The following is an 18,550-nucleotide window of genomic DNA, read 5'->3' on the forward strand; positions in this document are numbered from 1 at the left end:
TGCATACATACACACAAGTTTGTGGGGGTGAGTTTGTACTTGCAGAATTACATTTTATTTTGCTCAAAAACTGCATGAATCCATGTAAGATTCTGTAAATCCATTTTTTTAGATTAGAATCAGTCTGACCATTGTGGCACAGACAGCCTCATAGGGAGTTAACACCTTCAATACCTTCTCTAGGCCAACGTGACACTAATTGTTAAAGTGCACTTGAGAATGTAACTTTCAAAAAAGGTTTTGCAATTTACATATGAAAGAACTGAAACAAAAATGGTCACTCTAAAAGATGAGAGACATAACAAACAATCTGGGTCTTTTTCAATATATAATTTTGGTTACATCAACTTTTGCTATAAATTCTGTGTCTTACAATCTTATTCTCCACAATCACCTGATGAAGGAGCAGCGCTCCGAAAGCTAGTGCTTCCAAATAAACCTGAAATTATAACCTGGACTATAACCTGGTGTTGTGTGAATTTTAACTTGGTACCAACACCGATGTCTCCAAATCATTGTTAAGTGAAACCATTGTGGGATTATAATGTTCCTAAACCAGGTAGTTTTGAGTAAAGACAATAGCACACAGTGGTATTCCAGCCACTCCTTTATTGCAGTGTCAACAAGGTGAAGTAATACTGTGCACATTAATACACTGAACAGCATCAGCAACATTTAAAAAAGGTTAATCTCATCATGGTGAGCAGCATCAAAAGCCATCTCTCCTGATCTCCTTCATTGGGATTTACAGATGAGGAAATTCTATTGGGTTGCTTTCTTTAGAACAGAGCAAACTAAGGAGAGACTTTAAATCAAGATGGAGCAGTTATACCAGGCCTAGATAAGGAGAAAGGGAGGGTCAATATCTAAAGGGGGAAGAGATTTGAACTCATTAGTTGGAGGGGAACTGAGGAGAGAGTTCTTTTAAGAAACCTAATGTGCAGGAGGTCTAGAACTCCCTGCCTGAAGAAAGGGTAATAAATGCACCTTAAATACTTTAGGTAGATACTGGAACTGCTGTAATTGCTATGCCTGGATCTGCAAGCTCCTGAAAAATAATTCATACTTAATTTGGTGGTACTCATTGTGAACAACATCATGAGGATGTACTTGACAGGAAGGGTAAATAGGATCTTGGGGCAAACAGAACAAAGTGAAGGTCCTCAGAACAATCTTTGCAATAACGTAGAGCCCATTCAAATGTGTAAATAGTTGCCAAGGTGCAATTGATTATATCTTCTTTGCTGTACAAGACTTCTTGTTAGGCAGTGTACTAAGTTTAGAAAAAACTCAGCAGGTCTGGCAGCATCTTTGGAGTGAAAGCACAGCCAAATGTTTCAGTTCTTACTGGGCCCAAAACTATTTCTCTCTCCACAGAACACTGGCAGACCTGCTGATCTTCTACAGCAATTTCTGGTTTCGTTTCGGATTTCCAGCATTCACAGTTTAGATTTAGATTAGATTTGGAGTACTTTAGATTTAGATTACTTACAGTGTGGAAACAGACCCTTCGGCCCAGCAAGTTCACACCGACCCGCCGAAGCGCAACCCACCCAGTTCTTTATTCTTTCTTAAGCCCAGGAAAAAACCTGCACATTAAAGATACAAATGGCAGTCACACACAACATTAACCTGCCCATCATTATGGACACTTATGCAAAACATGATCAGGAATGTCATTTACATTTAAGGCGCCACCATGACAAAGCTGAGAGGCAAGTCATCAAGCTGAATCCCTTCCAGGTCTGTGTGCAAGTCACGGATCTGACTCAGCCATTTCATCTCCTGAGGTTAGATTCTGCAAATAGTTACATCCTGCCTCTCAAAGTGAAGCAGAAAACTCTACCCTGTTCAGCCCTGCTCCCACATTATAAATATTTGCATCAGTTCCCTTCCTTGACGAGGCTGTGATGATTCCATTCATAACTGCACAGCCACCCACCAGCTGGTGCTTAGTTCTGCAAATAATACAAAAGATGTCACTTAAGCAGATAAGTTTAGTGAAACCTCTTCAATTTTAAGAACACTACAGAAGTCAGATATTTTAACAACAGCATTTAAACTGATTGTTAGTGATATAGTCGAGATAGAAGCTGTAGATTTTGACCAACTCTCTAGCCAAGTATTTGTTAGAGAAGAGTGCTTGCTCACAATGATCATTTCTATGTTTTTGATTGCTCACTGCTACGTCATGCCAAGTTGGACCAATGCCGCATCTAATTCACTGGCTTACTCCGGTTGTTCCAAAATTAGGATGGTTTAGGACACCTTAGCCCGGACTCCCCTTGTTTCTCCTGGAACACTGACACTTCAGCTTGCTCAAGGTCTTTCTGTAAATGTTCATTACAGATCATAGACTCTGGGCATGTCTCTTCCAGGTCATTCTGTCCCAAGTTGAGACTTGCAGAGGTTACACCTTCTGATTCTATTACAGTTGTAGGATTTGAATTTTCACGAGATGTAGAGTCAGCCTCTCTTCCTGGGGAGACTGGAGATTTAGAAATTTGTGCCATTATTCCCTCCTTGGCTGGTCTTGGCACAAGAGATCTCCAGCTTCGGTTTCTATTCACTCCCATTTCAAACTTTGTCTCGTCCTCCTCTGCAGACATTCCAGGGAGCTACAAGCAACAAACATAGAATCAACCAACTCCCCACAGAAAAGCAAAAACAATCTTACCTGGAGAGGATAACAAAACGCAAAGGGTTAACAATTACATAATTAATTCTCCAAGCTTGAATCAATTGCCAAGTTATTAACTACAAAGCCTTAAAAAGCTGTTCAGCATGTCCGTTTTATTAAAATTCAAGTAAGCCACTCATTCATTCGGTTCAGAGTTCGTCACCTCTGGCACCCGTCAAATATCTTGCAATTCTGACTCTGCCCAGGAGCAATTTCCTTGGATCTGCATGCACTGTCAACGGAACTTTGTTGTAAGTGTAACACAATCCATGCTCCTTAAACAGGAAGTGATGGAGCAGGAGCTATTTATAGGACATTCTGGCCCGAGCTGCCTGGATAAATTTAGTTGGAGAAAGTGAGGACTGCAGATGCTAGAGATCAGTGTCAAAAAGTGTGGCGCTGGAAAAGCACAGCCGGTCAGGCAGCATCTGAGCAGCAGAGGTGACATTTCAAGCATAATGATATTCCTGATGAAGAACTTATGCTTGAAACATCGATTCTCCTGCTCCTCGGATGCAGCCTGACCAGCTGTGCTTTTCCAGCACCACACTTTGTGACTCTGGATAAATTTAGTGATCTGTACTCCAGGTTAGCCCAGTATTTGTTTAACTTTAGCTAAAAAGGAAAGATGTACGTCCCTCAACCACTGAATTCTTACCTCATTTCTAACACAATGTACTTGCATTTTAGTCCTTTGTTGAAGTTAATGGTCTCTCTGCACCAACCTTTGTCCTTAACTAAATATCTTTAATAGGAATAAACAAAGTCAGAAGTCACACAACACTAGGTTATAATCCAGCAGGTCTACCTGAAATCACAAGCTTTTGGAGTGCTCCTCCTTCATCAGGTGAAGTCCACTGTTGGACTATAACCTGGTGCCTTGTGACTGCTGATCAAGAATGATGACAATCTTTAACTATAACTATGACCCCAGGAAATGAATGCACAAAAGGTGGTTTTATTATGAGGATTGGTTGAGCAGTTTACTGAGGTTTAGGAGAAAGAGAGATGATCTTATAGCAAGAGAACATTGAGGGACTAGGACTTGACAGCGTAGATGCCGAGAGAAAGATTCCCCTCACGGGGAATCTAGAGCTAGGAAGCACAATTGCAAAACAAGAGCTGTCCCATCTAAAACAGAGGGGAGAAGAATTTTATTCTCTCAAAATGGTTGTTGGTCTTCAGAATTCTCTTCTCTGGGAGAGCAGTTGAGGTTGGATTATTGAACATATTCAAGGCTGTGTCGGACAGAGTTTTTTTAAAACAAAGAGTGGAGTTAATAGAGAAAGTGGAGTAGGCACATAAATCAGATCATCCAGTCTTCCTGAATAGCAGTCATTTTGACTTTAAACCAGGAATAGACCAGTAAGTCACCAGACTATGTAACACTTTGCTAATCTTAAAACAGCAAGGCTAATTGTAACCTTCCAATTAGAAATTACTCAGAGGATTTTATTAGCCACCTTTCTGGGATCTCAGAAATCCTGATGAAGGGCTTATGCCCAAAATGTCGACTTCTCGGATGCTGCCTGACCTGCTGTGCTTTTCCAACGCCACACTTTTCTATTCAGAAATCCTAGCCAAAATATCTATTTCAGACACAATCAAAATCCACATGCAAATTGTGTCAAAAGTTTGGAAACTTCAAAATATTCCTGGTTCTTCAACCAATGACTATGAGGGTTTTACTGATAATGGGAACAAGTGATGGGGAGGACAACCCACTCTTAAGACACAAGATAACCGTAACATTTAAAACAGTGGACACAGCCTCCATTGTTATTCATAGAATCAGAATCCCTACAGTGTGGAAACGGGTCATTTGGCCCTACAAGTCCACACCGACCCTCTGAAGAGTAACCCACTCAGACCCATTCCCCTACTACTCTAGTTTTACCCCAATGAATGCATCTAACCTACACATAGCTGAAAACTACGGGCAATTTTATGATGGCCAATTCACCTAATGTGCACACCTTTGGATTGTGGGAGGAAACCTGAGCAACTGGAGGAAACCCACACAAACACGGGCTGACTGTCTGTGTGGAGTGTACCCAGTCGCCCCAGGCTGGAACTGAACCTGGGGTGCCTGGCGCTGTGAGGCAGTAGTGCTACCCACTGTGCTGCAATTCAGTATTTAGGTTTAACTGGGGCTGGGTTTGTTCCAGGAGGTGGTGATTGCCTTCATACTTTCACCCAGCCCCCCAAGCTCTCCCAATGACCTCTGCCTTACAGACAGTATTCCCCACTGGGGCTGGAAATCAAAAATACAGGCTACTTCAGCCTCTGCTGCCAGACTGGATGTCAAGCCTTTCAATCAGGCCAACTTCTAGGATGGCATTTTGACAGGGCTAAAAGCTCCATGCTGTGAAATCAAACATTCCCCCAATTAATTCAACATTTGAATGGTTACAAGGCTAATGGGTTCACAGCCAATGTTATTTTAAGTATAGGACTTCATATTCACAAAAACAAAATTGGCAGTCAACAAGTAAAGCAATGAAATAGATGTTCAATCACTCAATGAAATCTGGACAAACTTGGGAGATGCACCACACAGTCTGCAGTAGTTTAAGGACGCAGCTCCTCGCCACCTTCACAAGGGCATTGAAGGATGGGCAATAAATGCTGGCCCAGCCAGCGACACCCACATCCCACAAAGTATACTTTATTACAAAAAAAAAGTCATCCTGGACATTTCCACGGAAACGTAAAAAGGAAAATTATATTTTAGAAGGCCTGGTTTCCAGATTAAGGTTTACGTTTCTTTACCTGAATGGGATGATGTACATTTGCCTCTCTAACATTGGACTGAGACAGGCAGGAGTGCACAAGCACTTAAATACAAAATAAGTTGAAAATGTGCACATTGAAGTAAGCTCTGACACAAATATGCCATCTTGTAAATGCAGCTTGTCTGACAGAATTTGCACAGGTAGATATTGTGCAGTGGTTGCAGGCTCCTCTCCACCCTATAGCTCATGGCTCAAATCACAATAGTTAGAGGTTATCAACCTGGACAAATCAAATATTCAGGAGCTGAAATTTTGAAAGTGCCTTGACTGCTGGACAGTTTGCGCACTTACTCAGAAAACCTAAACTCCAACCATAATTTATGCAACGCAGACAGAAGTGAGCCATCAAGTTTAATGACTTGGGTGAGTATACAGCTCCCCTTTCTATTTTTCCTGAACAAGTCACTCTGTACTGGAGTTCTAACTATTATTTCCCCTTCAACTAGATTTAGTGAATAATAAAAAAAAGCAGGATGAAAAATGAAATGCAAGATGACAAGTTTGACATTAATGTCTCCCCCATTACCCCCCTCCCCACCAGCCAACTGTTGAGCACTCAGATCTTGTGCAATTCAAGAATCAAGCTATATTAGACAGAGTCTTTACAATACTTAAGAAATCTTTAATAGAGAACCTAAAGTATTACTATGTTGCCAAACAAATACACACAAAACCAGTGAACTTCACATACAGTCTCAGGACAAATATTTCATCCACTATATCTGCAGGTATTTTCTGAAAACAGATGGTAAAAGTCTTTTTTTAAAAACAAAATATGTTGGACTAATTTTTTACATTACAACTGTGACTGCACTTCAGAAAACACTTGACTGTAAAGCACTTTATGACCAAAAGCACTTCAAATACTTTATATAAATCCAAAATCTCTTGAGAATGAAACAAACAAATTTTATTGTCTTTATAAATCACTCTAGTCTCCTCAAAAATGGTCCGTATAAACAGGACACCACCACTGTCATAAACTAAAAACTCTTAAGGCAAGTCTCAAAGCATGGGAACGTTCAACAGGGTTAAGGGGAGACTGTGGTATAATGGTAATGCCACCAGCAAACCAGAGGCCCTAGAGAAACTGAGTTCAAATCCCACCACAGAGCTGGCCTGACAGATTAATCCTCGATAGTCTAAGAAAACTCAAAGATCATTTAGGGCTTTAAAAGTCAAATATTGATCAGTGTTGTTGGCCTGAAAAGTGCGAACAAAAATGTATTGTATAGCTCTGTCCACTGATATAAATGACTGTCTTTGGAGAAGCTATTAAGTTCCATTCATTCTTAGCGAAACTTTCCCGTGATCATACAACTTCAGTTAGCTTAATATCTTAGAAATACCCAGGACTTCTAGCAGTGTGACATCATTCCTTAGGTTTGATAGGCAACAGTAAGGTAGCAAGACTTCCTTGTTACTCAAAAGGGGACTCTTCTGTCAAGACATCAATATTGGCATAATTTACCATTTAGTTTTGGTAAGCTTCAGACTAGTACTGGAAGGCGTGACTGGGAACAGCATATCTACCCAAAAGGAGGTCCTGTTCTCAGCAGGCACTAGTCCAAACCAGAAGACAACTCTTTCAAACAAGAGAAAACTGAAAATATGATCGATAGGTGCCATTACAAGTTTCAACATGGTGCAATCTTCCCACCTGTGTTCAAGTATCTGCATCTGTAGGTATCTGGTCCCCATTTACAGGCTACAATCTACTCAGCAAACGGAAAAAGCAACAGGGAAGGAGTTTGGCAGAAAAACAGATCAAGAGTAGACTTAAAAGTACATCAAAAGCATCTTGCACTGTTTAGAGAGAGGGGGAACAAGTTAGAACGGATGATTTGTTCTAGGAATTGATCCATTCCAGGCTAATCTTGGGTACCACTTTAACATTTACAGCTGTCAAAACACTGAAATTGGCTTGACTGTCTCAGCAGGATTAAATGGGTTAAAATAAGCAAGGCAATTACTTGCTTTGCCATGCATGGTAAGCAGGGCGGAGGGCACATTGGCCACGTTAAACTGTTACATTCTATTTCTTATTTAATGAAACAAATACCAGAGGGATTTTAATTCATTTCATTTTGAACTAGACTATTTAAAAATATTGAACAAAAGTTGGACAATTTTTGTTTGAAACTGGCCTCAAGCTAAGGCGAACTGAGCAAACTAGTCTGGACTGAGTTTAGTCTTGCAAGTGGAATGGACTAATGTCAAACAGAATCTCAGATTCAATACTCTCACCTCTACCGCTCCCCCTATCTTTCACAAAACAATGTCATATTCACGATAATGGTGTAACGATCAATTGTTCACCAGGGATTGATTAACTCTGTGGGATTGTTATTTTTTTTTAAAAAAATCAATGAAACACATTGTAGGTTATGAAGCAGACTTTACAGCAAACCAAATGCTTTGTTTGAGCAGCTTGCAAAACCATGCAGTCCTGACTAGCAATCAGTTGTAGCATTGTATACACAGAACATATGGAACCTTTAAGAAGTCTTTGTTTTAAAAGGTAAGGTACACATGCAACAGAATAAAAAAAAATTAAAAATAATCACACTTTCAATAATTGCCTGCAGAGTTATTCCTTTGCTGAATAGGTGTCAGTTCACCAGGCCAAGAAACTAAATAGTCTCCAATCCACTGTCTTTTCCAAGGGCTTTGATGTCAAAATGATACAGACTTAAAAAATGCTGGCATTTATGTGCTGGAAGGGCAGAGCCTCAAAAGGAAATCAAATACAATCCCATTTTGGTTTAATTACAACAAACACAGGGCTTGGAGAATATTGACATCTTACTGGAGCACTTCCTCCTATCAAGGTCAATGAGTAAATCAGACTTTAGTTTGAGGCTGATGGAGGAGGAAGGGAGACTGGGAAAAAGCCAAATCCAATGCGATAAAAGACAAGTCCACCTTCATTCCTGCGAAAAGCTTAACGTCACTGTTTCCAAATAGTCTTTTGCATTATAGTCAACTCTAAGGCTTTCCAATCAAAATCCTTGCCCCCTCCCTCAGTTTTGTTTTCTTCCTTTCAGCAACGTCGAGGCTTTGGAACCCCAAGCTCATCACTAATGCACTGATCTCTTGCAATTTGATGTTGCCTTTCTCCTCATATGGACATTTAAAAAACTTCCCACAAATCTTGGGAGTGCCAATGCAGGATTCTACAGAGGAGTGCGCACTGTTCACCGTGGATTCGAAGTTCAGGTTAGCGAGCAAGCTTTGCACTCCCAATTTATTTTGCCCCCTTATCTTTGCTTACCCAAACCTCACCTTCACAAAAGGGAAGTTTCATTATTCTTCATCTAAGGGAAACAAAAGTAGGGTCACCCAATCCTTCAATTACATTGAAGGTTAATTTGTATCCCAACTCCAATCTTAGATAAGGTGAATAGCAAAGGTGGAGGGGTTCAAAACTAGAGGGCATAATTTTAAGGTGAGAGGACAAAGATTTCAAACAGGACCCGAATGTCAATTTTATCTCACAGATGGTGGTTTGTATTTGGAATGAACTGCAAGAGGAAGTCTTAGTTGCAACAACAACATTTAAAAGACATTTAGACAGGCACATGAATAGGAGAGGCTTAGAGGGATATGGCCCATATACAGGAAGATGGGATTAGATTAGTTTGGGAAAATTGGTCATCATGGACAAGTTGGACCGAAGGGTCTGTTTCCATGCTATATGACTCTATCCCCTGGGTTGTGTAGCTTTGAATACCCAAACAAAAATCTTAATTATTCAATAAACCTCACATTAAAAAAGGACTCTCAACCAGGGGCCAAATTGTATAGGAAACAGAAACACATTAGGAGAAATTAAGACACCAAAATAAAGTGCCTTATTGGTTTAAGGAAAAGATATCCTATACATGGCTGGCCTCTAAGTTTTGTTGGCTGTGTTAAATGTCCACAAGTGTTCCTCTCAAACAAACATATCCTGTACCTTGAACACAAGAGATAACCTCTGAAATGTAATAAAATTAAAGCACTTTTCACACACACGTTTGGTTTCTTTCCACTAGATTACCTCCTTTCCCGAACATACCCAGCCCGCCCACCCTGAATATCTAGATATTTTTAAAAGGGAACAATTAAGTTAAGTACCATTTGGAATTGACATATTATTGCAGTATTAACATTCAAATACCACTGCTACGCTTGTTTGAAATGGTAACATTCAGACATTGCCCACGGCACAGATTGTCAGTTTAAAATTCTTAGCAACAGACACTAAAGAAAAACCTAGAATGGTAAATCGCCTTAATAGGGGCAGTGGTCCCACAAATTTTATAGAATTCCATCAAAATAGTGCGCTCAAGACTAGGCAGGCCAAAAGGGCATGACATTTTCGCCAACAATAGGAGGCTATGCGATCAAACCAACCTATTCTTTCTGACAAGAGAAATTCAGTGGATTAATTCTGGGACCTTCTACAGAGTTACTGAGTTGAGTGACACACATTCTCCCTTACTGAGGCAGAACACACTTACAGGAAACTTGGCAACGTCCCAAAGGCTGTAACTGATTGCAACCAACAAGATAAAAGGAACATTTAATATCAATGCAATAATTCCTCCTTGAATAAATTGCCTTGTGGTTTTGCAGTTATCTGATATAGCCAGAACATAATGCCACTTTTAAAATTATTTTCAAATTTTAAAAATGGCCCAAAGACCAACAAACAGCTCTGTGGAATATTTTCTGCACTCAGTGCTTCTGTACAATTCCTCGTGTACTTTTTCCTGCAGTATTTTTCTCTTCTGTTAAATCAGAGTTTGCTACCAATATTTAGAACCTGCCAGTCATAAATATTGTTCATAGAATACTTCAGGTATTGAGGTACGCCTGTAACCAGCACTAATTATCCAATCATTTTCACTATTTCGACATATAATTTCCAGCTCAGAAATAGGCCATTCAGCCCAACTGGTCAGTGCTGGTATTTATGCTCTACAGGAGCCTCTTCCCATTAAATGTTGTAACAATTGCAATACTACTGCCATAGAAATTGAGATGTGCGATAAACGTAAAATATTTTTGCCTCCCTGTTTGGTTGCTCTTAAGAAATGGAAATGTGTTGCTGGAGAAGCGCAGCAGGTCTTAAGAAAACATGGTGAGATTAAAAGATTGAAAGAGTTTAGACCTAATTAAAAAGGATACTGGAAAGGGTTCACAGACTAGGAAAGTGAACGTGCTCTCTGCTGGAAAATACAGAGGAAACTGCACAAAGGTCCAGATTTTTAACTACGACACATAGAAAATGCATAGTAGTTAAAAATATGGACCTTTGCACAGTTTGAATTTTGAAAGGCACTTACCAGCAAGATACTGACAAGATAGCTTAGGACATGATCTTTCTTCACAATTAGGGCTTCCCATGCATCCCACAATTTTCCTTTTATTTGGGATATAAAACAGCCCAGGAAGATGATAAGATTATTGGACCAAAGCTGTTGGTTCAACTTCTGAACAGTAGCGAAAACTTGCTGCATCTTCATCTGTGCAACATTTGATATTTTATTTAAGTTGGTAACAAAAATACTTTGGAAGTTCCTACAAAGATCAAGAACTTCAGGCTGCAAAATAAAAAACATATAGTTACTTCAAAAAAAAACTCAAGTAATTTTAAATCATTCAAAATGTCTAACTCCACCCATTTCATCTAAGCACAATTAGGAATGGGCAACAAATACTAATCTCGCTGGTGAATGCTTATATTTTGCAAAAGACACTCACTTAGATAGTTTCATGAGCATCTCCTAGTTACCACCCTAAAGTGAAGCACATGACAAGATGTTGGTTTTGCACCAAAATGAGGTTCATGATCCCTCAACACCTAACTCAGGGTTTCCCCAAAAGTGACCAGTTATTTGCCAGTGATTTGGTTGGTTTAGCCAGAAGACCCTTCCTCAGGCCTCCAACACCACAGCAGCAGATACCAGCTGTTCAGTTAAAGAAGAAGTCGTGCCTCTATTTTGAGGAGTTCTTTCTACAAATTTTAAATTGGAAAAGGTATGGCCTCAGCAGTCGATTCATCGTTGTGGAAATTAAACCACTTCCAGAGGCCAGCTGGAGCAGGCAGATAGGGATGGCCTCAATAAGCTTGGAATGCTGGCACCTCCCTCTGCTCAGCACCAAGACCCTAGCTCCACGCAGCTGGCCTACTCTCTCACAGGCAACACAAGACCAACTGCTGGCCTTCAGGAAATTTTCAATTCCTGTTGAAATAGCCAATGAGATCAGCCTCATTGTTACCTACCACTTATGGAAAATTAATACTTCACACCCCAGTCCTGCCTCTAGGAAAATGTTGGGAGATGTCTCAGTTGAGTTCATTGTGACTTAGTCAAGATTAGAGTGGTGCTGGAAAAGCACAGGTCAGGCAGCATCCGAGGAGCAGGATAATCAACATTTCGGGCAACATTTTGCCCGAAACACCAATTTTCCTGCTGCATGGATGCTGCCTGACCTGCTGTACTTTTCCAGCACCACTCTAATCTTGACTCTGATCTCTAGCATCTGCAATCCTCATTTCTGCCCTTCATTGTGACTTAGTCTGACTACTGTACAAGAACAACGTCCAGGACGATCCTAGCTCCTGAATAGGAATCCTGCCAAGCTCCTTCCCCACTCGCCTCATCCAAAGCTAGGAAATGAAAGAAATCTGCGCAATATGGTTTTGTATCAATTTAAAAACTGTGCATTTTCTAAACTTTGGAATATAGCAAGCTTCATAGGCAAGTAGCAGCACCTCAATGTCAATACCACAAATCACTCAATCACCAACTAGTCAACATTTTACCACGCTAAAATGTTTCATAATATTTCCCAATCTCCCAAGATCTAATCTTATTTGACCTGGCGGACAACCTCACTGAAGCACATTTCCTTGTTGCTATGGCTTTATACAATATTCAGTTATTGTGATGGCAAAAAAGAAAATGGTCTTCAAATAAGCTGAATGCAATCTCATGGTTGTCCTATCGGGGTGGAAGGATCTGAAAGGGGTAGTAGAACATAGAACACAATACAGCACCAAGGATTATTCCTAATCTAAGATAAAATAACCTAACCTACACACCGCTCAATTCACTGCTGTCCATGTGCATGTCCAGCAGTCGCTTAAATGTCCCTAATGACTCCGTTTCCACCACCACTGCTGGTGGCAAGGCATTCTATGCATTCACAACTCTGTGTAAAGAACCTACCTCTGACGTCTCCTTAATACCTTCCTCTTAATATCTTAAAACTATAACCCCTCGTGCATGTCAATCCTGCCCTGGGGAAATGTCTTTGGCTATTGACTCTACCATTGCCTCTCATTACCTTGTATACCTCGATCGGGTCACCTTTCTTCCTCCTTCTCTCCAGAGAGAAAAGTATGAGCTTAGTCAACCTCTCTTCTCAAGACAAGCCGTCCAGTCCAGCCAGCATCCTGGTAAACCTTCTTTGCATCTTCTCCAAAGCCGCCACATCTTTCCTATAATAGGGCGACCAGAACTGGACACAATATTCTAAGTGTGATCTCACTAGGGTCTTGTAGAGCTGCAGCAAAACCTCGCGGCTCTTAAACTTGAACCCCCAGTTAATAAAAGCCAAAACTCCGTATGCTTTCTGAACAACCCTATCCACTTGGGTGGAAACTTTGAGGGATATGTGTACTTGAACACCAAGATCTTGCTGTTCCTCCACACTGCCAAGAATCTTGTCTTTAATCCTATATTCGGCATTTGAGTTCAACCTTTCAAAATGCATCACTTTGCATTTATTCAGGTTGAACTCCATCTGCCATTTCTCAACCCAGCTCCACATCCTGTCTATGTCACGCTGCAGCCTGCAATAGCCCTCGATACTATGAATGGCACCTCCAACCTTTTTGTCATCGGCAAATTTACTAACCAATTCAATCTCCTCATCCAAGCCATTTATAAAAAACTACAAAGAGCAGAGGCCCAAGAACCGAGCCCTACATGACCCCACTCAACACTGACCTCCAGGCAGAATACTTTCCATCTACAACCACTCTCTGCCTTCTGTCAGACAGCTAAATCTCCCTGTATCCCATACCACCTGACTTTATGAATGAGCCTAACATGAACCTTATCAAATGCCTTGCTGAAGCTCATATACACCATATCCGCTGCTCGACCTGTCTCGTCACCTCCTCAAAGACCTCAATAAGGTTTGTGAGGCATGACCTGCCCCCCACAAAGCCATGCTGACTGCCTTTAATCATGCTAGGCTTTTCCAAATAGTCACAAATCCTATCCCTCAGAATTCTTTCCAAAAACCTTGCTGACCACAGACGCAAGACTGACTGGTCTGTAATTGCCAGGGATTTCACTATTCCCCTTCTTGAAAAGAGGAACAATATTCATCTCCCTCCAATCCTCCGGTACAACTCTCGTGGAGAGTGAGGAAGCAAAGATATTCACCAGCGGCTTAGCAACCTTTGTCGCTTCGCAGAGCCATCTGGGAAAAATCTGGTCTGGCCCTGGGGACTTATCAATCTTAACGTTTACCAAAAGTTCCAGCACATCAACTTCATCTATCTTGATCTGTTCAAGCCGGTTTCCCAGATTCTCAAAGTTCTCATTCACAACGAGGTTCCTTTCCTTGGTGAAAACCGAAGCAAAAAAAAAATGTTTCCCCTATTTGCTCAGACTCCACGCACAAGTTCCTACACTATCCCTGACTGGCTTTATCTTCTCCCTGATGATTCTCTTATTCTTCATGTATGAGTAAAATGCCTGTTAGTTCTCTCGAATCCTTCCTGCCAAGCCTTTTTCGTGGCTCTCCTCAGTCCAATTCTGAGCTCCTTTCTAGTAAGCTGACGTCATGTGGCAGAAATGCTCAAGACTGAACATCCAGGTCCTCTTTCTGGCGCAATTCTTCCTTTTTTTTTTAAAAAAGAGTCATGGGAGAATATTTTAAATGGCTCACCAACAAGATGATACTATGGATCACACACCAAATCAGCTAATGAAGAGCCAACAGGCAGGTATCTCTCACTGCAATAATGGCAACCTGGGTCACCAAAACCTTCCAACCAAATCAAGGCTGGCTGATTCCCAGTCCTTGAGGCTGACGGACAGGTTTCCTTCTTGCCCTGCACATCTCTTTGGTCACCCCCATCAGGAAATTGGTCATCTTCTCACCCACTAGGGAGGCAGGTGATTGCGTGGTGTAGGCCCTCAAGTGGTAATTAATTGACATCTTAAGGGTCATAATCGGTGGCAAAAACTCAATTAAAAGCTCCCAATTAAAACCAGTTGTGTGTAACAGCATTTCTGGATATAAAATACCTCATTGGAAAAAGGTTCTTGTGGTAGTGGTACTATCCCTACTTCTGAACAAGGAGGCCTGAGGTGGTGTTTACTAACATCTCTAAACAGATCGATTAGAAAACAGCTAAAATAGACCTTTTCACCCAACACTCAATTGCTGAGGGAGTGGGGAAATTTCTCGACACAACTAATTTTTCCTTCTTGCCACCTCCAAGGGAAGGAAAAATTAAATGTCTGCCAGGTCAATGTAATCTGCAATTAGTTGTTTACATGCAATAAACTACTACGTGTTCAATTCAAGAACTACTACTGGTTAGGGTCTGAAGGTCCCCATATGCATGAAGATCACGGTAGCAAATACATCCAATGATTTGACAACACATACAGCAGTTCAGCTCAGGAATGGGGATAAAGAGCTGTAGGCACTTGGACATTTACAGCAACGTGACTGATTCTTAACAGTCCTCGGAAAAGGATCAGCAAGCCATTCCAGAACAATTTAGGGATGGGAAACAAATGCTGGTCTGGCCAACAACTCCCTTGAAGAAAAAATTACAAAAACAGAACATTTTTATAGGCAACAGGCCTGTCCTGATTTGCGAATGGGTTCTGTTCTAGAATCTGTTCGCGAGTCAATTTGTTTGCCAATCGGAGCATAATTCGGGACAATGTAAAGCAGCTGTTCATAAGTACAGGAAATGTTCACAGTAAATCTTTACATTTTTGAAATAATCTAAGGGATCGCATTCGTAAGTCAGACTTTTGTAAGTTGACTGCAATGCAGTCACGTGGATCTTTTCATGGATTGGTTTATTGGTATTTTGATAGTTGTCAAACCAGTGTAACATTACATGAAGACGAATGTTTGAACTGGAGGAGAAATGATGATTAGTGACGTGGGATAAGACATTTACTTTGGGTCCACGGAACATTTCGTTTCATTTCATTTGCCAACTTGTGTCTCCAGTGGTACTTCCATCAGCCTGGTAGATTCCTCTTCATGCTGAGGATAAGTTGCAGCCAAGAATAATTTAAATAGTACATTTTCTTGGAGGGAAAATCTCATTTGAAGATCTCTTGGTGCGAATGAAACATCAACTTTGCAAAAACATGCTTCTGGCAAGAACGAAGTCCACTGAACCCAGATAATCTCAAGCATCCCTCCAACTCCCAAATTCCCATTTGCTATTTTAATTCAAAGCACTGTGGGGATCAATCCCACAATCTTCCAAATTTTCCATTAGACAAGGTTCTGTGCTGGAATTTGCAAACGGAGCAATCTACAGTTTTCTGACCTCAGAGTTTCATAATCAAAATTTACCTCCACAATTGCACCTTCCTTTTGCTCTCCTTCCAGACCGTTAGTGCTGGTCAGCAACCAGCTTAATACCCATCTGTTGACCAAATCCTGTGCCTTTGAATTGATGCTGGCAATTTCCGGGTTTTCTTTGGCCGAAGTTCCCTGTTGGGCAGGGTATGGGCAAAAATAGAAGCTTTACTCAATTTATTTTCAAAAGTAATAATATATATAAAAAAGTTCTTTCAATCTCTCTATGGTTCAATTGGAGGGAAACTACAACCATCAAATCCCTCCACCAACCCGGCTCCCGAGCTGGGGAACAGAGTCTGGAGTGAAGATAATGGCTTCAGTCTTTCCAATTTTTAAAATTGGAGGATTTAAAAATTGCTCATAAGGCGTTCCACAAGATTCCTCATGGTGGAGTGATTAGTAGGGTTAGATTCCATGGAAAACAGGGAGAGCTAGCTATTTGGATACAGAACTGGCTCGAAGGTAGGAGACAGAGGATGATGGGGAAGGGCTGCTTTTCAGACTGAAGGCCTGCGACCAGCTGTGTGCAAGAAGAATTGGTGCTGGATCTACTGTCTGTCTTTATTTATATAAAGGATTTGGATGTGAATGTAGGAGGTAGAGTTAATAGGTTTGCAGATGACAGTTGGAGGTATAGTGGACAGCAAAGAAAGTTGCCTCAGAGTACAATGAGACCTTGATAGGCCGAGAAGTGGCAATCAGAATTTAATTTAGATAAATAGGAAGTGCTGCATTTTGGAAAGGCAAATCAGGGCAGGACTTATACACTTAATGGTAATGTGCTGGGAGTGCGGCTGAACAGAGAGACCTTGGAGCGCAGGTTCATAGTTCCCTGAAAGTGAAGTCGCAGATCAGCAGGATAGCGAAGGCGGCATTTGGTACGCTGATCATGATTTGGAGATGCCAGTGTTAGACTGGGATGTACAAAGTTAAAAATCACAACACCAGGTTGTTGTCCAACAGGTTGAATTGGAAGCACTAACTTTTGGAGCGCTGCACTTCATCAGGTTAACCACCACTCCACAACCACCTGAAGGAGCAGCGCTCCAAAAGCTAGTGCTTCCAATTAAACCTGTTGGAATATAACCTGGTGTTGTGATTTTTAACTTTGGTATGTTTGCCTTTATTGGTCAGTGCATTGAGTACAAGAGTTGGGAGTTGTGGCTGTACAGGATATTGGTTAGGCCACTTTTGGAATACTGCATTCACTTCTGGCCCCTCTGCTGTAGAAAGGATGTTGTGAATCTTGAAAGCGTTCAGAAAAAAATTACAATGATTTTGTCAGGGTTGGAGGATTTAAGCTATCGGAAGAAGTTGGATAGATTGGGGCTATTTTCCCTGGAATGTCAGAGACTGAGGGGTGACCTTATAGAGATTTATGAAATCATGAGGCACATGGATAGGGTGAATAGGCAAGGTCTTTTCCCCAGGGTAGGGGAGTCCAGAATTAGATGGCATAGGTTTGAGGAGAGAGGGGAAAAGATTTAAAAAGGGACCTGTGGTGTGTGTATGGAAAGGAGCTGCCAGAGGAAGTGGAGGAGGCTGGTACAATTACAACATTTAAAGGGCATCTGGATGGGTATATGAATAGGAAGGGTTAGAGAGAGGTGGGCCAAATGCTGGCAAATGGGACTAGATTAATTTAGGATATCTGGAAAGCATGGACGAGTTGGACACAAGGGTTTGTTTTTCATGCTCTATGATTCAGCATAGTCTTTACAGAAGATCATAAGAAATAGGGATAGAAGTAGGCCATTCAGTCCCTCAGGTTTACTCTCCCCTCAACAGGATCAATGCTGAGCCAACATTTTTCATGTCCATTTTCCTATAACCCTCGATTACCCTACTGATCAAGAATCTCTGTCTCAGCCTTAAGTATACACAATGACCTCACAGCTCTCTATGACAAGGAATTCTTGAAGCTGTTGGTGCATGTGCTTAAGCTTTTGTACAACTGCCTGATGGAAGTTGTTGGAGGAGCAGAAGGAGTCTTTGAGGAGGTCAGCTGCCTTTCCATGGCAACGAGAAGTGTAGATGGAGTCAATGGATGGGAGGCTGGCTTGCGTAATGGTCTGGGCAGTGTTCACACTTTCTGTAGGTGGGGGGGGGGGGGGGGGGGGGGTGGAGTGATGTAGAATTATTAAAAGTGAGTGGGATGGAGTCAGGTACTCACTCACCCTTACTCACTATCTCCCTGCAGACCCCACCCTGCCCCGTCCTTGCGAAGAGATGAATTTAAAGCAGGCAGAGTGAGAAGGACATCTGAACCTTGGAGGACACCAACCACTACAGTTCCATGTGAATTCCAGGGAGAGAGCGAGAGAGACAGAGGGGAGACACAGAGAAAAAGAAGGCGAGAGGAGGAGAGCGAGAGAGAGACACAGAGAGCGAGAGACAGAGAGACAAAGAGAAGGTGAGAGGAGAAGAGAGGGAGAGAGAGAGC

General features: G+C 41.4%; 1 protein-coding gene across 3 annotated transcripts in view; it reads right to left on the bottom strand.

Annotated features, from left to right (window-relative positions):
- Positions 1-594: 594 nt before the first annotated feature.
- plin1 (perilipin 1) overlaps positions 595-18,550 on the bottom strand; it is a 40,225-nt gene continuing 22,269 nt past the window's right edge. For 2 of the 3 annotated variants that reach the window (XM_043677232.1, XM_043677231.1), the window contains exons 7-9: positions 16,099-16,239; positions 10,809-11,066; positions 595-2,618 (exon numbers count right to left, since the gene is read on the bottom strand). In XM_043677232.1, the coding sequence (XP_043533167.1) occupies positions 2,250-2,618; positions 10,809-11,066; positions 16,099-16,239 (768 nt within the window). In that variant the 3' untranslated portion in view covers positions 595-2,249. The remainder of the gene's footprint in view (positions 2,619-10,808; positions 11,067-16,098; positions 16,240-18,550) is intronic. The other variant, XM_043677233.1, reaches the window with a different exon arrangement.

This window comes from Chiloscyllium plagiosum, chromosome 36, assembly GCF_004010195.1.
Source record: "Chiloscyllium plagiosum isolate BGI_BamShark_2017 chromosome 36, ASM401019v2, whole genome shotgun sequence".
NCBI classification, from domain to species: Eukaryota; Metazoa; Chordata; class Chondrichthyes; order Orectolobiformes; family Hemiscylliidae; genus Chiloscyllium; species Chiloscyllium plagiosum.